The 23,304-nt window shown below is 39.8% G+C and overlaps 1 protein-coding gene across 3 annotated transcripts in view; it reads right to left on the reverse strand.

The window, feature by feature from the left end:
• PIP4K2A (phosphatidylinositol-5-phosphate 4-kinase type 2 alpha) overlaps positions 1-23,304 on the reverse strand; it is a 196,047-nt gene that overhangs the window by 24,037 nt on the left and 148,706 nt on the right. For all 3 annotated transcript variants that reach the window (XM_077808210.1, XM_077808209.1, XM_077808211.1), the window contains 2 exons: positions 18,346-18,492; positions 13,240-13,278 (listed from right to left, as the gene is read on the reverse strand). In XM_077808210.1, the coding sequence (XP_077664336.1) occupies positions 13,240-13,278; positions 18,346-18,492 (186 nt within the window). The remainder of the gene's footprint in view (positions 1-13,239; positions 13,279-18,345; positions 18,493-23,304) is intronic.

Genomic DNA, 23,304 nt, shown 5'->3' on the forward strand with positions numbered 1-23,304 from the left:
ACTTGGTCTATCAGGTCATTTTTTGTTGTGACTGAATGTAGGGTGGTGCCTATGAAGTCTATAGTCTGCATCAGAGTGAGGATGCACTCTATAGTCTGCATAGAGTGAGGATAGACTTTTCCAAGTTCACACTGACACAGAGAGGAAAGTAGCTGAAGCATTAGTGAGGTTGACACACATGCTTCTTAATGTGTCGTTGCAATGAGAAGCCATTTGTTGAGATAGGAGAAGACGGTGAAGCCATTCCGCCTGAAATGAGTTGTTACTACCAGAAGGACCTTGGTAAAGACCCTGGGCAAGGCCAACTGGGAGCACCCTGTATTCGAAGTGGCCATGAATCTGAGAAAATGCCTGTGGGAGGGGTGAATATCCATGAAAGTAAGTGTGCTTCATATCGAGAGCTGTAAACCAAATGTCCTTTTCCAAGGATGGGATTATTGATGCCAGAGTGACCATGCAAAATTTTAGCCTGCAAATAGAAGTGTTGGAGATTGCAGAGATTGAGACTAGGTCTCCAATCGCCTTACTTTTTCAGGACTAGGAAGTATCTTGAGTAAAAAAAATTTTCCTTGGTATTGCACAGGTACTTGCTTTATAGCTTCTCACTGGAGGATGGATTCCACTTCCTGCCTGTGAATCCCTTCAAAAAGATGGTCCCTGAAAAGGGACCGGGATGGGGTTATGGAGGAGGTAGGGAAAGAAACTCGATCACATGGCCAGATTAGATGATATCGGATACCCTCTGTGGGGCATATTGAACTTCAAAATAGTACCCTGAAACCCACATATTCACCACTGTCATATAATTATGATATGTTTTGTACAAAGTATGCCTTGTAAGGTATCATTTTAAAAGTCTTGATCTGTTGAACACTAATATCCTGTTGTATTGTATATGCTATTATATGATGACATTATGAAGCACTGCTATATGTGTTACTGAAATAATTTGTGAGGTTGAGGATGCCCACAGGCAACATTTCAGCTGCAACAAAGGACCAGCCACACATGTGCTGATGGCCATTAAAGGGAATGCACTCTTCCAGCAGCCACCCCAGAGACCTCAGAGAGAGCATGTATGCAATGTACCATCCGTCAGGGTAAGACATTGTTTGATTCAACTCTTACTTAGACTACAAGTTTAGGATTTAGAATGCATGTTTACTTTTCATTTTCTTAAGTAACTATCTCTGACATTTATGCTTACCATTTATAAACACTTAAAATCTATTTTTCTGTATTTAATAAATCTGTTTTATATTTTACCTAAAACAGTGTTTTGGTTGAAGTGCTTGGGAAATCTCAGCTCAGTTTACATAGGTTAGTGTGTGTCCACTCCACATTGGGGGCGTGGCAATCTACTTAATAAACTTGCACTGCCCAAGGGAGTCTTGAATAATGTAAGTTGGTACAGTTCTGGGGTGCAAGACTGGGGAGCTGGAGTGAATTGGCTGGAGCTTCTCTATTGTTGGTTCATGAGAGGCTAGGAGGTCATTCATGTAACTCAGTTCGGTGTGTCCCTGCCTGTAGATGTTGCTGTAAGTGAAGTACCTGCCAGAGGTTTGTAGCTTGACATCAGCATCAGTGTGATAGGCAACCTAGGTTGGTCGGTTTTGGAGGGCTCAGGATCCCACAGTTCAGGTTGCACCCTGGGAACCCCATCACACTGTACAGAAATTTAGTTGTGGAAACAGAGTGTAAACAACGCCTGAAGTGTATGTGGTGATCGGATAGAGATGGCACCATCACTGGTTTTCACGTCTCAAACTTCTATTAAAAATATCTTTTAGCCAGGGGTTGGACTTGAGATGGGCTGAGGACATGGGAGGTGGAGAGAAATTATGCTTCTCTACACTTTGTCTCTTATGAGGAAGATCGTAAGATTGTTGGTGATAAAACTGTAGTCGCCAGTCTAGGTTTGTAAGGCTACCTGTGATATTTCCTCGTTGGGACAAGTGTACATATTCCCAGTGAGTGGAAGGTGGTCCTGGAGTCCTTTAAAGTATCTAACGACTCATCTATCTTCTCACTGAAAAGATGGGTTTCACTGAAGGGCAAGTCCTCCTATTTTGGACCTCTTTGGGAAATCCCATGTAGCCATGACCCAGTGGCCATTGCTGCTGCCTTAGATGATGTATCTGATGCATCAATCACTGATTGATGTAGTTCTGGGCACCAGCTTGTCCTCTTGAATAAGAGTCTGGAAGTAAGCTCTATCCTGCTGTGGTAGCTTGTCTACAAAGTCTGTGAATTTGAAATAGTTTAGATAGTTGTACTTCGCCAACAGCACTTGACAATTCACTATACAAAACTGAAGACAGTTAGATGTGAAGACCTTTCTTCCTAATAAGTCTTCCTTGTCAGAAGGAATGGATTTAGGAGACTTGTCTAGATCTGTCTCATGACAGCCAAGATGACCAGAGTTCAGCACAGGGTGGTTTGAGAGAAATTCCATTCCCTTGGCTGAAATGCAGTAGCATTTCTTTGCCCTCCTGGGGGTAAGGGCACATGTGTATGCCACTCACTCTAGCAGATTCTAGAATAGCTTCATTAACTGGAAGTGCTATTTGACTGGACCCAGTGGACTGCAGGATTGAGGGGCCTGGATCTCCTCTAGGGAGATCTGGAGTTCCTCTGGCACCCTGAGCAATACATCTTGAAATTGTTTATGGTCGTCAGGGTGACTGGTTCATCAGGAGATGAAGACTATCTTGTCGGTACTGGCAAAACCAGTTCGTAGTCCTCCTCTTCCATGAGGTCAGGAGGAAATTCTGACAGCTCTCTCAGAGGGAAATGGAGTGACTCCCTAGCAGTCCCTTTATACCTGGCATAGGGGTCCCATGTTCCCCAGTATGGTCAGTAAGCAGGGTCAGGAGCGCGTTGTGGAGGTCTGCGAAACATGCTGTACCACTAGTCCTGAGATAAATATTGAGGTGGAAGTTGGTATTAAGAGGCTCGATCTCCTGTGTGGACTAACATTTCTTGGAGGCGGAGATGATGGCGGTTTGAATTCTCCTAAGAAAGAGAAAAAAGGGTCTGGATCCAATGGTGGTATGATGGTTCCGATGGAGGAAAGGTTCAGTGGTAGATGGAAGAGGGGCTAGGCTTCTGTCACAGGTAACATCCCATGGGGTGTCAAAATCTCTGTAGTGAAAGAAAGTCCTGATGATGGGGGAAACTGAGGCTCAGGAAGAGGCAGGATGTCTTCCTGTGTAGCATAAGTATCTGAACTCCTGTTCATGCTGAAGGGACTGGAGGAGAGAAGATGTGTGGCTGGTGCATGAGACACTGACGGTACCACCATCGGTTCAAATTTTGATTGTGCTGGAACCGACAGATCCCCGACTTTTTGATTTGGACAGTACCAGTGGAACTGGCAGATAGAGCCCTAGTTTTATAGGCTCAAGAGTCATGGCCCTGGGACTTAGTATATCCTAAGTCCTATGGGTTGAATGAGCAGGTGTTTTTAATTAAGGCAGAGCTGTATCAGTCATTTTCAAAGCAGACTTAAAGGGAGACCTGCTTTTATGCTTGTGAGAGTGTTCTCTGCCTTCCCAACGAGACCCTGATGGGGGGTTTGTGGGTATGGACTCCCTTACACCAGAGTCGGACCTTGTGGTGGTAGGTGCATGCTGTATCGCTTCATGCTGATGTACTGTGCGGGGTCCCTGGGCGTGACTCCGACTTCATGGCCTTCTCCATTAGGTGCTTTCTAAGCTACAGTGCTGATGGTTGTCACAGACTGAGAAGGAATGGGGGCAGGACACACAATTTTTGAAACCTAGAGTTCTGGGCATAGTCCAGTACCCATAACAGGGTATGTGTGTGTGTGGGGAGGGGGGAAGATAAGGGTAAGGGAATTCCCTAGGGCAGGGAATATAACTAGAAAAAACTGCTAAAAAGAGACGTTACTCACCCTGTGCAGTAACTGAGGTTCTTTGAGATGGAGGGAAGTTGTTTGGGCCTTCGACCAAACCCTCAAAATTGTTGTTTTGCTGAGGGTTATTGGGACACAGACAACTGAGGTGGAGGTGGTTGATGCCTTGGAGATCTCTGCCTCTGCCATTGTGTATCATATTGCCTCAGCTGTGTGTAGGGGGAAGATATTGTGCCCTGGGAAGAACAGTATCTATCCTGTTCTCTTCTCGTTGCAGGTGTATATATACCCAAAGTACAAAGGGTTGCCCAAGATTCCCTCCAGGTGTGGAGGGTCTCATCCCTCTTTGTGGCGAACAGCTCAAAGGGGAGGTCCTCCATCATAGATTGCACCTCCCTGGGGAAGCCAGAGAGGTGGAACCATGATGCTTAGCGCACAACTAGAACAGTGGCGGTGGAGCAAGCAGCCATGTCTGCTGCATTTAAGGATGCCTGTAAGGTTGTTCTGGCAAGAAGATGACCCTCAGACATGATGGTTTTGAATTGTTCCCTTTTGTCTTCTGGGACGTAATCAATAAAGTCCATGAATTTAGAATAATCTGAGTGGTCATATTTAGCCATCAACGCAGCGTAATTGGAAATCCAGAATTGCAGAGTTGCTTCTGAGTAGGCCTTGTGGCCAAAAAGGTCGAGTCACTTCCATTCTTTGTCATATGGCGTGGATCAGAAACGATGTTGTTTACCATGCTGACTGACTGCATCAACAACGAGAAAGTTTGGTGCTGGGTGAGAAAATAAAAAGTTCATTCCCTTTGAGGGGACACAGTACTTTTTATCCACTCTCTTACAGATGAGGAGTATAGTTGCCGGGGTCTGCCTTACGTCTTTGACTGGTTCCATCAGCACGTCGTTTACAGGAAGTGCTATTTTTGAAGCAGATGAGGTATGTAGAATACCTAGTAGTTTACGTTGTGACTCTGGGATGTCTTCTATAGGGCTCTCTAGGGAATCTGTGATTCTCTTGAACAGCTCCTGGAAGTGTTTGAAATGAGCAGCAGCTCTGGGCACTGGAGGCATTACGGTCTCATTCGGGGAGAAGAGGAAATGTTGGCTGGGGGCCATCGTCTCCTGTTCCAAGGCTTCCTCATGTACCTCAAAGTTCTCCTCAGGGGGCTCTGATGGTGCTGCCACTGAGCATGGTGGGGAAGACCTGATCCTCTCCCTGTAGGAATTAAAGGGCCTAGGGTATTGTCCCCTGTATGCTGCCCAGGGGGTCCCAGTAAGGCCACTGCGTGGGAAAGGGCATAGGTGGTGATAGACAAGGGTGACCATACCAGGAATGGGTGCCCATCCTGTGTAAAGATTTAGTTCGCACAGCGGAGCCTAATGTGTAGTAGTTTGAATGGGAAACTAGAATGGGAATGGTCTCCTGGCCAGGATCAGATGCTGGGCGCAGAGATTTCTCCATGAAAATAGGTTTCAGATGCAACTCTCTGTCCCTTCTGGCTCGAGCTTTTAGGTTGCTGTAGTGAGAACACTTCTGAGGTATGTTTCTCTCACCTAAGCAGTGGACACATTGAGAGTGTCTGTTTAACATCAGCATTGCCTCCCAGCAGGAATGGCAACACTGGAAGCCCGGTGAAGCGGGCATACTGGAACTATGGCGGTTCAACCATATGGGTGAATGATAACTATTCTAACAGGCAAAAACAGAGGTATAAAAAGAATTTTTTTCTAACAGAAAATAAACGGGGAAAGAAAGGGAAAGTAACCATAACTAATCTACTAAAACTATTCTAAGAAATTATTCTAAGCACTTAGAAAGTATCTGTTTTTGCACTGCTTGGAGCTCTGTCTCAGGCCAAGGACAGTTGAGAAGGAACTGAGAGGGGTCAGGTCATACATGCTAAATAGGTGCTGACAACAGCGTGAGACAGGGATCGTGCATGCACAACCCAGATGAGCACTGCTGCTGAAACTCTCTGATCAAAGGTGCAGGGGCGGACATTCACCTGAAGTGGAGCACCCACAGAGACACGCCTCAAAGAAGAACTATTAACTATGAAGAACTATAAACAAAATGCATTAACGGCAATCTTTGAAATATTTATAGATTCAAGGAAACCAAAGGACAGCTACAGACACTGGAGGTTCTGATCCAAGCCATGCAGCAATAAGCAGTAACTGGAAAGCTGGCCGATTTCCTCCGCCCTTTATGCCCTCGGCTGGAAATGCAAGGAGGGCAAGGGCGTATGCATGGACCAATGGACACTGCTTGCAAGAATGTCTGACTCTGTGTGCATGGAGAGCATGCATACCCCATAGTGAAATACAGATAAGGACCAGCACTCAAAGAACACCTGTTTGATTCCATTTTATATTAAATTTAATTTTTAAATCAATATGGGTGTCAGTAATTTTACACCCCTGGGGAAAAAATAACATCAAATTAATAAATTCATAGATATTAAGGCCAGAAGGGACCATTATGATCATCTAGTCTGACCTCCTGCACAACACAGGCCACAGAATCTCACCCACCCACTCCTGCGATAATAAACCTCTCACCTATGTCTGAGCTATTGAAGTCCTCAAACCATGGTTTAAAGACTTCAAAGTGCAGAGAATTCTCCAACTAAATTGCTAGATAGGGACACTTTTTTCCTGAAAAAATGCTGCTAAAATTAACAGGAAAGATTCTTTCTGCACAGCCTGGCCCCTGGAAGCAGCTGTGGCAGCGTAAAAGGACAGGAGAATCCCTGGATCTGGATAGGGGAGAATTCTCCTGGCACAAACACTGCAAAAGCAGGGCTCTCACAGGTGGGGCCAATGGTGGGAAAGATGGGGCTCCAAGACATAGCACTACCAAGTTTTTGGGCAGGATTGCCAGCCATATGCAGTTTACTTTGGATTGACATAATGTAGGCAAGTTTAACTTGTTTAACTTTACTGTGATTAGTCCCACTGAAGTCCCACAATGCATAAAGTCAAGTAGGTCCATAAGTCTTAGCTGGATCAGGCTCTGAGGTTATTCATTTTTAATTCAAAGAATTAGTCATTAGAACATTTTACAGGTATTAGATTTAGTAAATCATATACTACATTCTAATTACTTCAGAATTTCTGAAGCCACGAGTAACCATTTAATTACCTGGGATTTTCATCTTTACAATCATCTGGTGTTTTAAAAATAAGCACTACCTCTTTTGTGGTATGAAAATGAAGGCATAGTTCCGGAGATTCTGCATATCCAGACTTACTTCAAATCTTTGCTCTATATAGTCTCCCTTTACTATTTTTTACTTTTTTAAACAAATGACTGAAGTGCAGTGGCATGGATACGTAATTGTCATAATAGCAATTTCTAGTTTTTCTTTTCCTTTTCTACATTTTATAATCAAGATATAATTCAAATTTTTTTAGTCATTTTTTACTTAAGAAAACAGTTTCTTGATATTGGACTTGATTTTTCTTGCTATTTTGTCCCTTCATTTTGTGCACAGGTACATGTACACACACACACACAAAATGAGTGCTGGGCTCCCAGCATAGTCTTTAAAAAAAACTGTCTAAGCAAAAAGCTTTTAAAATAATTTGCTTTGTAAAGAATCATAGGATAGTGTAATCTAGTTTTTGGAGTAGGGGAATGGGACTCATTTTAATTGTAACTTTGCCACTGCTTTGCTGTGTGACCCTGGGCAAATTACAACCTTACTGTGCCTCAGTTTGGTACCCATCTATAAAATGGGTCTAAGACATACTTCAGAGGTATGTTGAGAGGCTTAATTAATGTCTGTAAAGCACTTTGAAATCCTCAGATGAAATAAGTAATGTTACTATGGAATTACAAAGACTTTGAATTGAAATAATGAAAAAGTAGGTCAAATTTTGGAACTTGATGAAGTCCCTTTAACTAAAAAAAAAAAGGAGTACTTGTGGCACCTTAGAGACTAACCAATTTATTTTAGCATGAGCTTTCGTGAGCTACAGCTCAAAGTGAGCTGTAGCTCACGAAAGCTCATGCTAAAATAAATTGGTTAGTCTCTAAGGTGCCACAAGTACTCCTTTTCTTTTTGCGAATACAGACTAACACGGCTGTTACTCTGAAACCTCCCTTTAACTATTCATCTACTGACCGCAAAAGACAAAAATACCCTTTAATTGAAGAGTTATTGCTGAGCTATTGTGCTAAAATGATCTGATATTACAATCCCTCCTACCTCATTTATAACTGTGGCCTCAGGAACCAGATAAAAATAGTAATTAATTATAATATGCTGTAATTTAAAGGGTGCAAAAGAAATGCTGGAAAGCAGGTACAGAAGGTATTTCTAGATGTAATAACTTAACTGTAATACCGAGACATTAATTCTCATGTAACCCTCAAATTGTCATAGGTAAAGTGCCCAGCCTCAGAGAATTGCTTGTGCATGGGTGCCATGTACAATTCCCCGAGAATCACCAGATCTTTTGTGTACTGAGTTAGAACTGTCAACAGTAATAATAGCTGAGAAACATCCACAACTGCCAACAGCACCTTTGTTTTTTTCAAAACCAGCATCAATGGAAAAGTTTAGGTTAAAGCAAACCCATAGTCATTTTAATTAGTACATTTATGCTTTCATGATCTAGTTACTGTATTATGAATAAAAGTATATATTAGTTCAAGCAGTGATACAGTGATTTTAGAAGATTAAGCATAAAAATGCATATTAACCTCTAGTTCTAATATTGTTTGAAGGTTGTCTAGCAAGAATGGAACATAGGATGTTAAGATAATCACTTCAACCTCCTTAGGAAAAAAAAAGACAGTCCAGTTATGTTTTCTTTTTCTTCTCCAAATTCCCTGCTGAGCCGCTCACTTGCTGGCAGTGTGCTCAGACTGCCAGAAGAACTACACTCAGCTATAATTACTAATTTAATGTCATACTGGAAGTGCAGCACAGCTGTGAAAAAGAGAGACCACCAGGGAGTTCCACATTATCCCTTTCTCACTTAGAGAGGGCAAAACTGTTCAAGGCATGAATAGGAAATGCCCTCTATTAAAAAAAGGACGAATTAAGGAATAAAAAAGTAAAGAAGCAGCTGTCAGAATCTGACAACTATTGAAATGTACTGTTCTTTAAAAATTCAAGACATCTATAAATGTATGTTATGATACCTGTTGCCATGAAAGCAATGATGTTATTGTTAAAATATGTCTCCTAATATAAATCACAAGAATTGTGTGTCAAGGTGAAATCTAAGGGGTGGGATTGGATCACCAAAATATTTAAAATGACAACTTCAGAGCTTATCATTAACATATCAGGAGATTAAACAGGTGTGACAAGTCAAATGAAAGAAAAATTGAGAATGGTGCAGAACAATAAAATTCTCAAAAATTAGTCATTCCAGTTGGCCCCTCTTCCAGAAAAAAATAATTTTTGACTCATGATGACTATTTTATAGTAGAAAATCAGAGACAGAGGCAGAGATTGAATATGCTTTTCTTACTGATTTATTAATTTCCTGGTGCATTAAAGTTCTTGGCATAAAATTACCTCTTACTTAAGGCATTGTAATTGCTGAAGAAAGATGTACAGAAAAAGATATTGAGCATCACCACCATTTTGGTCAACATTTTTGAGGTAGGATGTCTAAAATTTTGAATCCCCAGTAAGATCTAGCTCTCCTGATTTTCAGAGGTGCTGAACACACCCAGTTCTGAATGATGTTGACCTAGAGTTCCCATTGAAATTGCATTTGAAATTATTTCAATTGGAGCTGTTAGTACTCAGCAACTCTCAAAATCAGACTCCTCATTTGAGTGCCTCAAATGTGAATTTAGGAGCCTATTTTTAGTCATCAACATTTGAAAATTTTAGTTTCCTAAAGATCACATAATAAATCTGTAGCAAGGCCTGATTTCTTTGTCCTAAGTCTTCATCATAAAAAACTCTTGCCTCTCTCTAATACTTCCCTGTTCCTCAGATACAATACCTATGGATGGATTAAAAATACATTATTAATTGTGAGTCTTTCATTCTGAATGTAGTTTCAGGGCTTTATTACTGCAGAAGGTGATTTTAATTAGCATCAGGATAAAACTTGACAAATAAGTTAGCACACCAGATAAGGGTGTGAGATACTTTTATTTTTTGGTTGAATCAGTTAAGCAACTTCTTTAAAGATACTTAACAGGAGAGGGCGACACATTTTGGTGATGTCAGAGGCTTCCATGAGAACTAACTAAAAATGGCTCACTTTTATTTTTAAACTATAATTTTTCAGACACTTCTACATTTTTCAAGAGTGGTTTGAGACTCTGCTCCCACCGAAGATGCAACCTTTGAAAATGTGGATGTAAATTTAGTTTTTAAAAAGGTATCATTTTTAGTTAAACTCTCTTGAAGAAGCATCTGACATCACCAAACATTTGTTTTCTTCCCCACTCAGCATCATTACAATTTTTCTAACATACCTTCTATTTTGTGGCAAAACAGAAAATAAGTAATGTTGTGTAATGTTTGCATTTTTCACTCATGAGTAATGTAGCCTTCACAAACTCATGCCAATATAATCTTTATACTACACCCAGGCTTTGATCCTGCAATAATATCCACATAGGTCAACCTTATAATCCTGCTGGGTTCCATACACACGTGGGGTTCACCCACATATAATCCAGATTCTACTACTCTACTTAAAGATACAGCACAAATATTTTGTGTAAAACACAGAGATTTAAAAGATTGCTCTTTAAATAGTAACCTTCAAGTATGACTAAAATTACTTTGGGTTAAAACACTGCAGGACGTTAATGCATGAAGCAGAAGATACTGTCATTTAGATACCACAGTGATTGGATCCTATAAGAATCTATGGTAAAGATCAATAGAAGATTGCAGTATACTCTCCTGGCCCTTTTAATTGATACAGCTCAGGCAGACTCTGGTGTTCATAGAAAAAAGGGTAACAGAATTTTCCCATTGATCAGAATAGTTTGCAAAACTTGGATCCATTTTAAAAAAAAGTTTAAGAAATGCTGTTCTTTCTGCGAAGCTTGGATTCTGCCTGAGCCATGCCAATTATTTTTTAAAATGTACACAGAGTGCTAATCTGACATTTTATCAGTGCATCACATTGCCTTTGAGGGTGTTGTAGCTGCAGAATATTTGGTCTCAGGCCCTGATGCTGCAGGTGCTCTCTGCTCACAACACCCACTGAATTGGCTGAAACACGAGGCCTGCTTTGATCTATAAATCGACAAATCAAATTTCCTTTTGTGTTTTCCAAAAATACCATTTCAGCCATTCAAATGGTAACTGCAGGTTTTTTGGGCAGCATTTTTATTTGTATTTTTCAGGTTATCATCAAAGAAGGAAAAACTATTAGAAATCAATGGTGAAATCCTAGTGTTACTGAAATCAATGAGAGTTTTACGACAAACTTCAATGGGGCCAGGATTTCACCCTACATTAAAATAAGGATTATGGGCGGGATTTTTGAAAGTGCTCAGCATTGGTCTAATTCCACTCCCATTAATATCAATTACCATGGACTTCAGTGGGAGCAGAGTGAGGTCAATGCTTAGTGTTTTTGAGAGTCCTAACAGATACTAACTGTATTTGTACCAACAGGATATAGTATACATCACATGGGGGAATAAGACTCTCTACAACATGAGGGCACTCAGACTCCACTGAAATCTGAATATCCTTGATATTGTCTGATTTTATATTATCTCAGGTGTTATTTTAACACGCTGGGATGTTGTGTTTTTTTGCATTTATATTAAATTATCACAGTGCTGACAGCAGATGTCTTCAATGTGCACTAGCTGCCATTCCAAAACAGCGGAGGGTTAATCACTCAGGTTTGAAAACACGAGTGGTTGTGCTATAAAAATAAAAATAGACCAGAAAAATGAAGATAGTTCAAGCTGTGGTCTTGAGCGATCTCCTGCAGAAGAGAGATAAATGCAGATATTGGCTGTCATGATCATTCCAATTCACATTTGGGAGCTGCTAGATGGATGATGCTGAAAGAAAATGCATGAGGATCTGAACTGTCCAGTCATTTCCTCTTGGAAGGAAGAGAAAAATAATACTTAGCAGGGAGTTTCTCATGGGTCTAAAACAAAAGCCCCTATTTGAGTCATGACATGCCATTAGTAGCTTTCACCGCTACAGCAGCTGATCATGTCTGTCTCCAACTCATCAGTGCTGTCAGTGTGATTTACACAGGAGGGCTCCAAAGCCCAGAGAGGACACTGTAACTAATGCTCCATTTAAACAAAATACCTAAGTGGGTCCTGGGACAAAGAAAAACAAGGTCTTTGACCCCATGCTGCTATGTGATCCCACACAATGATATAATTCAGGAATTCCTTACAACTGGGGGAAGGGGAAGTTTAGAGCTTAAGTATGAAAACAAGAAAATAAGCAGATTGTATTCTTAATCTTTTCCAGTATTTTGAAATTCAAATGGCTAGGAATCAATTTACTAGGTCATAGATAATATATAGCACAATATTCAGTTTCCTGTATATACCTGCAGCAATTGCGCCTATATCTATTCTATTCTATTCAATCAAGGCATTTGATTATAGATGTGAAACCATTAACAAAATGTGGATCAAAAATTTGTTTTGTAATTTAAAAAAGATATGAATTAAGTTTATTTTAAAACCAATAAGACTGAAGTGCCCAAATGAATTGAGAAGACACTGATGGGGAGAGAGAATAGAAGGTGGAGATCTTACTTTTAGAGAAACTTTTTCAGTAGCTGATGCCTAACTTGTACCCACAAAAAAATGAGTGGGAACCTGTCCTGTGGGTAACGGCTATAATTGTATATGCATACAAGTCTGTCATAGGATCACAGTTATCCACCTTGAACACAGAAATACAGGCTTTACTTGTAATGCTGAGGTGCCCACATTTAGTCTCTTAATGTTACAGTCACACGAGAAAGGATGTCATTTCCATCAAATGGATTATCCATAAGGCTACAGCATGAAAAGTGGCAAGAAAAAGACAGGGGAAGAAGCAAGAGAAAACTTTCTGATACCACAGTCACAACAATAAGCTTTTCACATGGCAGGAACAGAAGGAGCTGGGAAAAGGAGAGGAAAAAGGGAGGATAGGTGGAGAAGAGTAGGTGGGTTAGTTCACTTACCTCTGATGTCATAATCTCACCACAGAACACTGAACTGTTTGTATGGCTTCAGTAGATGAAACAGAGTTGAGAAAAGAGGAGGAAAGAGCAGTAGAACAACAGAAGGGAAAGAAAGGTTAGGTGCACAAGAGCACCAATCATACTCGTCCTAAAATTGGTTAGCAGCTAGGTAACTGGACAAGAAATGCAAATTCACCATACCTTTTCTTTGTCACTGGCTTCTCTAGCCACAGTAGAGCCCTGAAACAGAAAGACTGGATCTAAAAATGTGCACATTACAGGAAATAAATTTAAAACTTTTAAGATAATGGACAAGAACTGGACACAGAATGGGTTGGCAACACTATGTCCTGAACTTGAGGACTATTTGGCAGAGACGTAGTAAAGTGGTAGTTTGGTAGTTCAGATAGTTTGGCCTGCTGCAATATTTTGAAGAGGATAGAGGAGGACACATATGAAGGGGAGGAAGTACGTTTAAATCACTGAGTGTTCTACAGCCATTCTCTTCCTCCTGTTGTGTTTTCTCTCCTCAGATCTCATCCTACTGCATCTTAGCAGGACAACATCTGGGAGGCTCATTTTCTCTGATAGATTTCTAATAGATTTCTAATTTTCTCTGATAGATTTTTGTATGCCTATATTGCCGTGTTGCCATGGGATGGAGAATATGTGATAACTATACTATTTTAAACACACTTTGTTAAGACATGCAGGATGCTGTACAAAGTGAATTACCGTGTAGTATTTAAAATATTAGAAAGTACAAACAAAAGCAAGAAAAGCACCCTACAGCAGTACTATGAAATATAAAACTAGAGGGGCTCTAAAACTAAAAAGAAAAGCAAAAAAATATGGGATCAGCAGTGGTTTTACCAGGACTTTACCAGTGGGATTTAACTATGTATGATGAAAGGGTTTTGAATGCTGTTTTAAAATTGTCTTTGCTCAAACTAATGAGCAAAAATGCTTGTGCATTCTGAGTAAGCAGCAAGTGACAAAAAAGGGATGTTCCCTGAATTGTGAGCTCCTTGGATCAAGGATTGTCCTTCTGTAGTGTTTTGAATGTACCTCCCACACAGAAGGCAATGCTGGAAATAATGATAAGGATAACAAAGAATGAATGTGTTGCTATAGCAGGCAAAAAACAGCCCCACAAGATCTATAAAGCGTACACTGGCTATATTTTTGTTGCATTGTGTATACAGCGTGGAGAAATGCTGAAAAGGAGGATACTATCTCCAGTGATCCTAAAAATTCATAGCCTTACCTTTCTCTACACACATTTTAAATCCAAATGTTTTATCTGAGAGATATCTGGGGCGCTGGATGCACAAAACAGATGTATGGACAGTGGCCATTAGCTATATTATATGGCAACTCAGCAGGGATTTCATTATACTACATCATAAGCTGCCAAAATAGTGAAAAAAGGCCCTTTGAATTAGTTACACACATTTTATTTTGTGTCATATCACTCCCACCCATTTCCAGGGGCTACTTGTCAGAAAGAAAGGTCAGTTAAGAACCAAACAAATAAAAAAGGAAAATTGTAAAAGCTAAAGTTAGAGGGACACTTGAAATCAAGCTAATTGCAACAATATCAATTAAATGTAGTTTTAGATACTGCCCTTGCCCCTTAATCTTGCCATTTTTTGTGATTTTACAATCACACTTTCGTACTTATAAAAAATATTTGTCTTTTCCCTCTTGCTGTGCAAAAGGCATTCACAAACAACTGGGGACACTGACTATATGCTGAATGTGGTCAAATGCATGAAGCAATCAAACTGGAAAAAATTTTACACCAAATTTTTGGGTTCAGTTTTCAAAAGCACTCAGTGTTGGCCTAACTGCTCCAACAGATGTCAATGGGAGTCACGAATTAGATGTCACTAATTTCAACAGGAGCAGAATTAGGCCAATGCTGAGTACTTTTGAAAATCCCACCCCTTGTCTCTAAGCTCTTTTAGCTATAGTAATCTTAGACGTCCCTTGTAACCCCAGGCAGAAAAATAGAAGTGTAAATTCTAAATTGACGTGTCTTGAAAGCTTTCAGCTACTACAGTGGACTCTGCTCCCATAGACACTGCAGGCATTGTAACATTAAACGAAGATAGAAAACAATGATTATTTTCTCTCTACTACTACTATGTCCAATGTTGCTATAAATCTGTCTGGAGAAAATTCATCCTGACAAATAAACCTAGCCTCTGAAACAAGAATTTTCCCATCACCACCAAGGCACTTTTGGCCTCTCCTCTTTCAACTGGACAAATTAATAGAAATACAGAGGTAACTGGAAAGATAACTAGCAACAAATGCTATTTATAGAAATGCTAAATGTGACTGATTTTTCTTTAGATTTCTTTTTGTTGTGTGTGTTTGTATATTGAGTTTGTATAAAACTAGGGTGCCCACATGCTCCTGCAATACAAATAAACAACACATTTATACAATAATAGGAGGTTCCTATCGGAGCACTCTAGGTAACTCTACAAACACTTAAAAAATGCAATAAATCAAAGAAGAAACACCAGTCCCATAATACATATACATAATATTAAATAACCAAGCAGCACACAAACAAACCAAATTCCCCATCTATGGAACAAAGCTGATTATGGCACGTTGACTGCATGTCAACCCTAACCCTTACCCATAACTGAGATTGTTTTGTCTAAAATTAGACAAACTTGGTGAGTCATGAGAGAGGGAGGCATTCCAACTACTTGTTTGACAAGGAAGGTGATAGTTACAGATGAGCAAACCAGCTCAAATAGAATAAGTAATGACCTCAAACTTGAAATGCCTCTGTATTTCCAAGTTTTGACCAAGACAAGAATATAAAATGAGGAGAGCATTTCTCTTGGTATTTCCAACATGGACAAGCCAACAAGTATTGGAAATCTTATGATAAAATCTACTTTGAACTGATCAAAGATCATTGGTTAAGCATCTGGACTTTTGCATGTTTCTCTAAATTGAATCCTCCCCTAAATCTTTTATAAATCATCCATCTCTAATTCAGCCAATAGATTACTGACTCATTCTTTAAAATATCTTTGGAGGGCTCCCAGAACATGTGCGCTTTTGGTTAAGTACAAACTCCCATACCTCTGCTGATCAAGATATGGCATGTGTTGGTTGGTTAACTTAAGATGGGCTAAAGGGCAGCATGAATGTGCATCTCCATTAGAGAGAGAGCACGAGTGCATCCATAGCACAATTAAGAAGTATTCCCATTCTCCCCTTGTAATCTCCTCTCATGTTTTACTCTCTCCCACAGAGACCATAATGCTAGACACTGATAAGTCTTCAACAACTGTTAGTTCTGAGAAATCAGCTTGGACGAAACATCTGAAGGCCACCTTTTCTAGGTAGCTATTTGTCTGCAGTAGGTCTGGGCGTAAGGTATAATGCATTATGCAATATGACACTTCTCTCAGTAATATATAGTACTAAGTAACAATCTTTGAATAAGCTTGCAGACATACTTACGTAGTCAAATGTGTGGGGAAAAAAAAGTTACCCACCTTTTGTAACTCCTGTTCTTCGAGGTGTGTTGCTCATGTCCATTCCATTCTAGGTGTGTGCACACCCACGGGTGCAGTCATTGGAAATTTTTGCCTTAACGGTATCTGTCGGGTCGGCTATGGTGCCCCCTTGAGTGCTGCACCCATGCGCTGGTATATCAGGCGCTGCTGGCCCTACACCCTCTTGGTTCCTTCTTGGCCTTCTTCTTCGGTACCGGCGACAGTGAATGCTGTAGAATGGAACTCGGTGCTGGGGGTGCACTTTGCTCCAATGCTGAAGTGCTTGGCAAATCATGCCGGGATGACTTGGAGGCCGGGTGGAGGGCAGACTCCATCAGGAAGGCCCTAAGTCAAATGTCCCGCTCCTTCTGTGTGAGGGGCCGAAAGCTTTTGCAGATACAGCCCTTGTCTTTTACATGTACCTCCCCCAAGCACTTGAGACAGCTGCCGTGGGGGTCATTAAGAGGGACTGGTCTGTTACAGTCTGTGCAGGGCTTAAACCCCAGAGACTGGGGCATGCCCCGCTAGGGGCAAAGTTCCTGCTGGGACTCTAACTACTAACAACTAAACACTGAACAGGTACTTAACACTAACTACTGAAGAATCAACTATATACAAGGCCTAAGGCACCAAGTCCAAAGAAGGAAAAAACAGCTGTCCCTTACTAAGCAAGGAAAGGTGCGCGGACTAAACATCACGGGCGATAAGGAGGAACTGAGAGGGCATACGGCCAGCGGCGCCTGATATACCAGTGCATGGGCATGGCACTCAAGGAGGTGCCACAGCCAGCCCTAGGGATACCACTAAGGCAAAAATCTCTGATGACTGCGCACATGGGCGTCCGCACACCTAGAATGGAATGGACATAAGCAAGCACTCAAGGAAGAATGACATTTACTACAAATAATGTTTAGAAATATAAGGGGAGACTTTGGGAAGGGAATTAAAATAAAAATCCCTTAAGATATTGAAAAATATATTAGGGGAATTCATTTTAAGTATTATATATTAAATATTGGCTGAATTAGCAATAGTAGCCAAACATTTTAGAAAACAGGCGAAACATATCTGGTAGAGGTACCAGGCACCAAAAATTATGTACTGTAGCATTCAGTCCAACTCTTCTACCTTAATTTCTTTTAAATATCAAAAGAACTATCACAGTGAAAACTATGTAAGTGATAGAGATTTCAATTTGAAAAGTATTAAAGTGGTGCTAGCCAATTACATCTCTTAAAATGTTACAAAAAGCCCTATACAAAATAAGCAGTGGTCCCCCACAAAGTTGATCAAGGGAGTACAGGAAACAGAGATTTCAATTTGAAAAGTATTAAAGTGGTGCTAGTCAATTACATCTCTTAAAATGTTACAAAAAGCCCTATACAAAATAAGCAGTGGTCCCCCACAAAGTTGATCAAGGGAGTATAGGAAACAGAAGGACTACATTATTATTATTACATTTTCACAGTGGTTTTTAAGTTCAGCCATTAACAATTAGTTACATTTAGCAAACACTCTGTTAAACCACTTCCCTTAAAGCACATATGATACAGCTTAAATAGCGTTACTTGTATAAAAATGTTTTCCGGTTTAGCTAACCACACATTTTCTTTATTTTAGAAGTAACCAACATAACTGATGAATAATATTCATTTAATAGATTGGATTGTTCTTTGCAACAACCGACGTCTAAAACACTCAACAGAATAGTTAACATTTACTTTAGTGATTTTAATTATTTTAACAATTATTTAGAACCAAAGTTATTTCTTACCTTTAAATCGTATTTTCTATAAACAGACAAACGATGGCTAAACACATTTCTTGTTACAATCATATACATCTCAACTCCATCAACGGTAAGCCGGTACATGCCAAAAAACTGGGGAAGAAGCGTAATCCCATGACACTCTACAATATACTGCGAAGGACAGAAGAAAAAAAAAATTAATAAAGCTTTTAAAAAACTCAGATCCAGAGAGACAAATACATATACAGCATGTGTGTCGTGGGTGGATACACAAACCATTGAAAAACCAAAGTCTCCAAACACAATGCATCCCCACAAAAACCACTGTCATTGGCAAACCTTTCAAAAGGTTATTATACTTTCAGACCAGTGTCAAAAACAAAATCCTTTTTGTATTAACAGCATTCCTTATAACATTCAGTTTCCTTGGCTTTTCAGAATAGGGTAGACTCTCTTTGTGTTTGTTGACAACACTGTGTGTTTTATTAGTCCAAAGGACACCAAAATCAGCACAATTTGATCTCACACAAAGGAGAAATTGTCCTTTCAAACACTACCCCACTTTGTTTTATTCTCTTGTACTGGATTTTGCCTTTAGTCTGTAGATACTTTGGTACAATTTTCCCAATACTTGTTTAGTATAGTGTATACTTACAGTGTATATAAAAAACAAATAATATCTGTCAATTCCTTTGTGCTAGTTCTCATGTTAAGTCGGCACCTCAGGATTACACAATCCACTTCCAGCAGGCAGAAAAAAAAATGTAGAATACATGTGCTTTTTATTTAGAGAACATTTCATCTCCCCACGTTCCTTCACAGATGGGATATTACCCCTGAAGAGAATCTGTCACCCTATGGACATAGGGTGCTCCACCACAGTTCTGATATCACCTGCCTTCCAACTAGTAATTAAGAAATATTGTAGAAACAGTATTAAAGGAAGCATAAAAAATACAGAATTCATCAAGAAAAAAAGTTATTTAAGAAGGAATGATAATTTATTGTGAAAATATATTATCAAGTATCCAAACTAGAATAATCCAAACATTAATTCAAATACCTCCACCCTATTGCGTAGGAAAAAAGATATGAAGAAAGTTAGGCCAGTCTGGTATGAGACAACAAAAAAGGAGCTGTTCACGTTCCTCTATCTTATTCCCATATAAGTCTCAATCAGAGGGGCCTAAAAAATAAATAAATAAAAAAATCCCTTATAGATGGGGAACCAGAGTGCTACCAAAAGCTTCTACTAAAAGCAGAAACAGCTACAGAATAATGAGTAACTTTCACCAAATACTAAAGCCTCTGCTTTTTGCAACAAAATAATCATCGTTGTCGGAGCATGGTCTTTTGAAATGTATGTGATTTTACACCAAGTTTCTATGGCCATGTCTACACTAGCGAGCTTACAGGTTACCAATGTAAGATAGCTCATATAGCTGTTTTATGCCAACGGGAGAGAGTTCTACCGTCGACATAATAAAACCACCTCAATAAGCAGCGGTAGCTACACCAGTTGGAGAAGCTCTCTCATCAACATAGCACTCCGCACACTACCACCTATGCTGGCAAAACTTATGTCGTTCAGGGGAGTGTTTTTTCACATCCCTGAGCAATATAAGTTTTGCCAACATAAGTGATAATTTAGACATAGCCTAAAACATTGCAGTTTAAGCCATTTGACAATTCTAAAATTCAGACTACAATTAGATTTGAAATTATGTCAAATATGCTTCTTATTAGAAATATGCTAAGTGCAGTTTTCTAGGAAAGTTCTTATCAGATTTCAAATCAATAAGGCCAAACAGATTGGTGCCTTTCTCGTGGAGCTCTGCAGATTTTCCAATTCATGAGTGCTCTGCTAAAATCTAGGGAATGTCTCTCACTCATTCTCACTAATTTGATATTAGGTTTTGGAGACACTGAAGAAAGAAACAAAGAGTACTTGTGGCACCTTAGAGACTAACAAATGTATTTGAGCACAAGCTTTCATGAGCTAAAGAAAAATTCTGTTTACATTAAAATTTTAGTTAACTTTTAGGAAAAATTTCAAATGGTTCTGAAAACAATCCTATCCATCAAAAACTGAAGAAAAATAAGGAAACAGCAGAGCTGGAAACTTACTATGAGCTGAACAAATTATGTCTTAGAAACTGAATCACTTTACGTGCCAGACACTACAAGGAGACTGAAGATAAAGGCTCAAAAGATGATTTAATCAGTGCACAGTGTCTAATATCTCAAATTCTGTATCCACTTGATCAAAGGTCCTGAGTTATAGAGGAAAAATTGTTGATTACAGGATTGTCATTAGCCTTGTAAGCATGCTACACCTATTATTGGGCATATCACTCATTTTAGCCACAAATATATCTGTTACACACAAACCTAGTATTATCTTCCAGATTTTAACACCACAAATCAACATTAGAAATACTAAAATTGAGGTAATAGAAAACTTTAGCCTATTTAAAAGTCAAGTCCACATCATCAAGCAGCATCTTCTATTATTATGTTATGTTCATCATTATGTGCCCAATATATATTGTAAAGGCTAATGTCATATTTGTGCTTTATCAAGTTGGGAGTTGTGCTCATAAAAACATTTTCTAGATGCTGCCTCCACTGGGATGATTGTTTTCCATGATGAACCTAAAAATGAAATATCCACTTGCAGAAGAATTTCTGTGCTGGAGAAACTGTTCATGGGCTGTTCAACTGTTTAAAGGGAGAGTGGTCAATCCATCTGAAGTACTTATGGCCCATATTACTATGGTATCTGAGAGCCTGTGTGGTAGGGAAGTGCTATTATCCACAGTTTACAGATGGGGAATTGACAATTAAGGGCTATATCCACAAAGGTATTTAGGCACCACTGATGTTCCCAAAATACCTGTTCAGCTGCCGCCTATCACTGCAGACACACCTAAGTTTCTGCTGATAAAGTCCCAGAGGCACCCAAGTTTCCACTGGTGGGCATGCACAAAACTGCTTAAGTTCTGACTGTGCAGAGCATGCCCCAGTACTGGTGGGATTCTCAGGTCAGGTAAATGCCTAGTTTATCTAACATGAGGGACATGATCCTCTAGGCATATGCTGAGCAGGCCTAGTCCGTATGTAAGACAACAAAGGACTTTTTGGGGCATGCTGGCTAGCAAATGTCCCCAAATAGCCCAGTTGTTAAAGCAGTCACCTAAGATGTGGGACACCCAGGTTCAAATCCCTACTCTGCCTAATTTGAAGCAGGGACTTGTACCCAAGTCAACCATCTCATGGTGAGTTCCCTAACCACGGGGCTACTGAGTCAACCTCTCACTTTTGTTCTCTCTCTGGCCAAATTAATATTTAATTATTTATACAAAGTGGAACTGCTTCAGTAGAAGAGACTGAGAAAGACTACCCACGAATATCCAATAGTCTGGTCGTTATGCTACTCAACTGGACTGTGGGAAATCTGAGTTCAAGTCCCTGCTTCAAATCAGGTGGAGATTTGAAAACAGGTCTCCTCACCGCCCAGGTGAGTGCCATAACCTCTGGGCTACTGGCACAACGGGGTCTTTCTCCCATATAGTCTGAGCTTCTGTATAACACAGGGCATTGAACTTCCCCCTAATAATTCCTATAGATACATTTTAGAAAAACATCCAGTCTTGATTTTTAAGTGCCATTGCCAGCAATAGAGAATCCACCATGACCCTTAACAAATTGTTCTAATGGTTAGGGCTGTCATGGATTCTCTATTACCAGCAATCTTTAAATCAAGATTGGATGATTTCTAGAAGATGCACTGTAGGAATTATTTTGTGGAAGATCTATAGCCTGTGTTATGCAAAACATCAGATTAGATTATCACAGTGGTCTCTTCTGGCCTTGGACTCTATTGAGAAAGGGCTGACCTGATTTAGGTACCTAAATCCAGGAAAGGATTAACAGTTGTGAATCCCAAGTGGTGATCGGTACCTTCCTCCAGCCTGGAGTTAGGGGCCTAACTTCCTCTGAGAGGCTGAGTGTAGACCACACCCCTTTCCTCAGCATTTCCTACTAGCTAGTTTAGGTAGCTCCCCACTCAGCTTCCCAACTTCCGTGAATCCTTTTAGAAACCTAACTTTCTCCAAACAACGTATGTGGAGCATGGGTGCCTAGCTCAGGGCTGTCAATTCTACTGGGAGGAAGGGTACCTAGGAATGAGGTGTTGCAGCACCTAATCCCTTTGTGTACCTTGCCCTAAGTGATTTGCCCAAGGTCATACAAGAAGTCCACAACAGAACAGGGACTTGAACCTGGGTATCTGGAGTCCCAGGCTACTGCTCTAACCACTGGAAAATCCTTCCTCTCCTAGCTGTTAGGGCATGGTTTGAGAGTCAAGAGACCTGTGTTCAAGCCCAGCTCTGTTACTCGCTGTGTGACCTGAACAAGTCACAAACTTTCTGTGCCTTAGCAACCCCATCTGTAAAATAAAGTTAACACTGCCTACATGCAAAGTATTCATGGTAGGACTGCTTAATTTCAGTGAAACAGAAGACCTTCACTCCTTTAACAATAAAGGCTAATTCTTTTTTTAAAGAACATTAAAAAAATTACATCAAGTAGCCTTGCTAAAATATTGATAATACTTAGCTAATAACACAATTACAAGTCCTTATGTGTATAAAATCCATTTTCTTATATGGATGTTGCATGAAACAACCTACTATCCATTTTTCTTATTACTTTGGATAGATGATTTTTCTCCTAGACTTTCTTCACAGCAGAAGGGTTGTATTACATTTAACAAAATAAAGTACCATCAACATAGGGGCACCTTTGATCTTCAACTTTGAACTTCCAAGTATAGTTTTCAAATAAGCAATTATATGACCTTTTTCTTGAACACAAATCTTAAAGGTGAAATGAGTAGCAAATGTTTGTGATCTTAAATTCTCCTTTCTGAGCTATATAAACTAAGTCTCTACGTTCTTCTCGATCTAAAATCTTTCTCTG

Source organism: Eretmochelys imbricata, chromosome 2 (assembly GCF_965152235.1).
Source record: "Eretmochelys imbricata isolate rEreImb1 chromosome 2, rEreImb1.hap1, whole genome shotgun sequence".
NCBI classification, from domain to species: domain Eukaryota; kingdom Metazoa; phylum Chordata; order Testudines; family Cheloniidae; genus Eretmochelys; species Eretmochelys imbricata.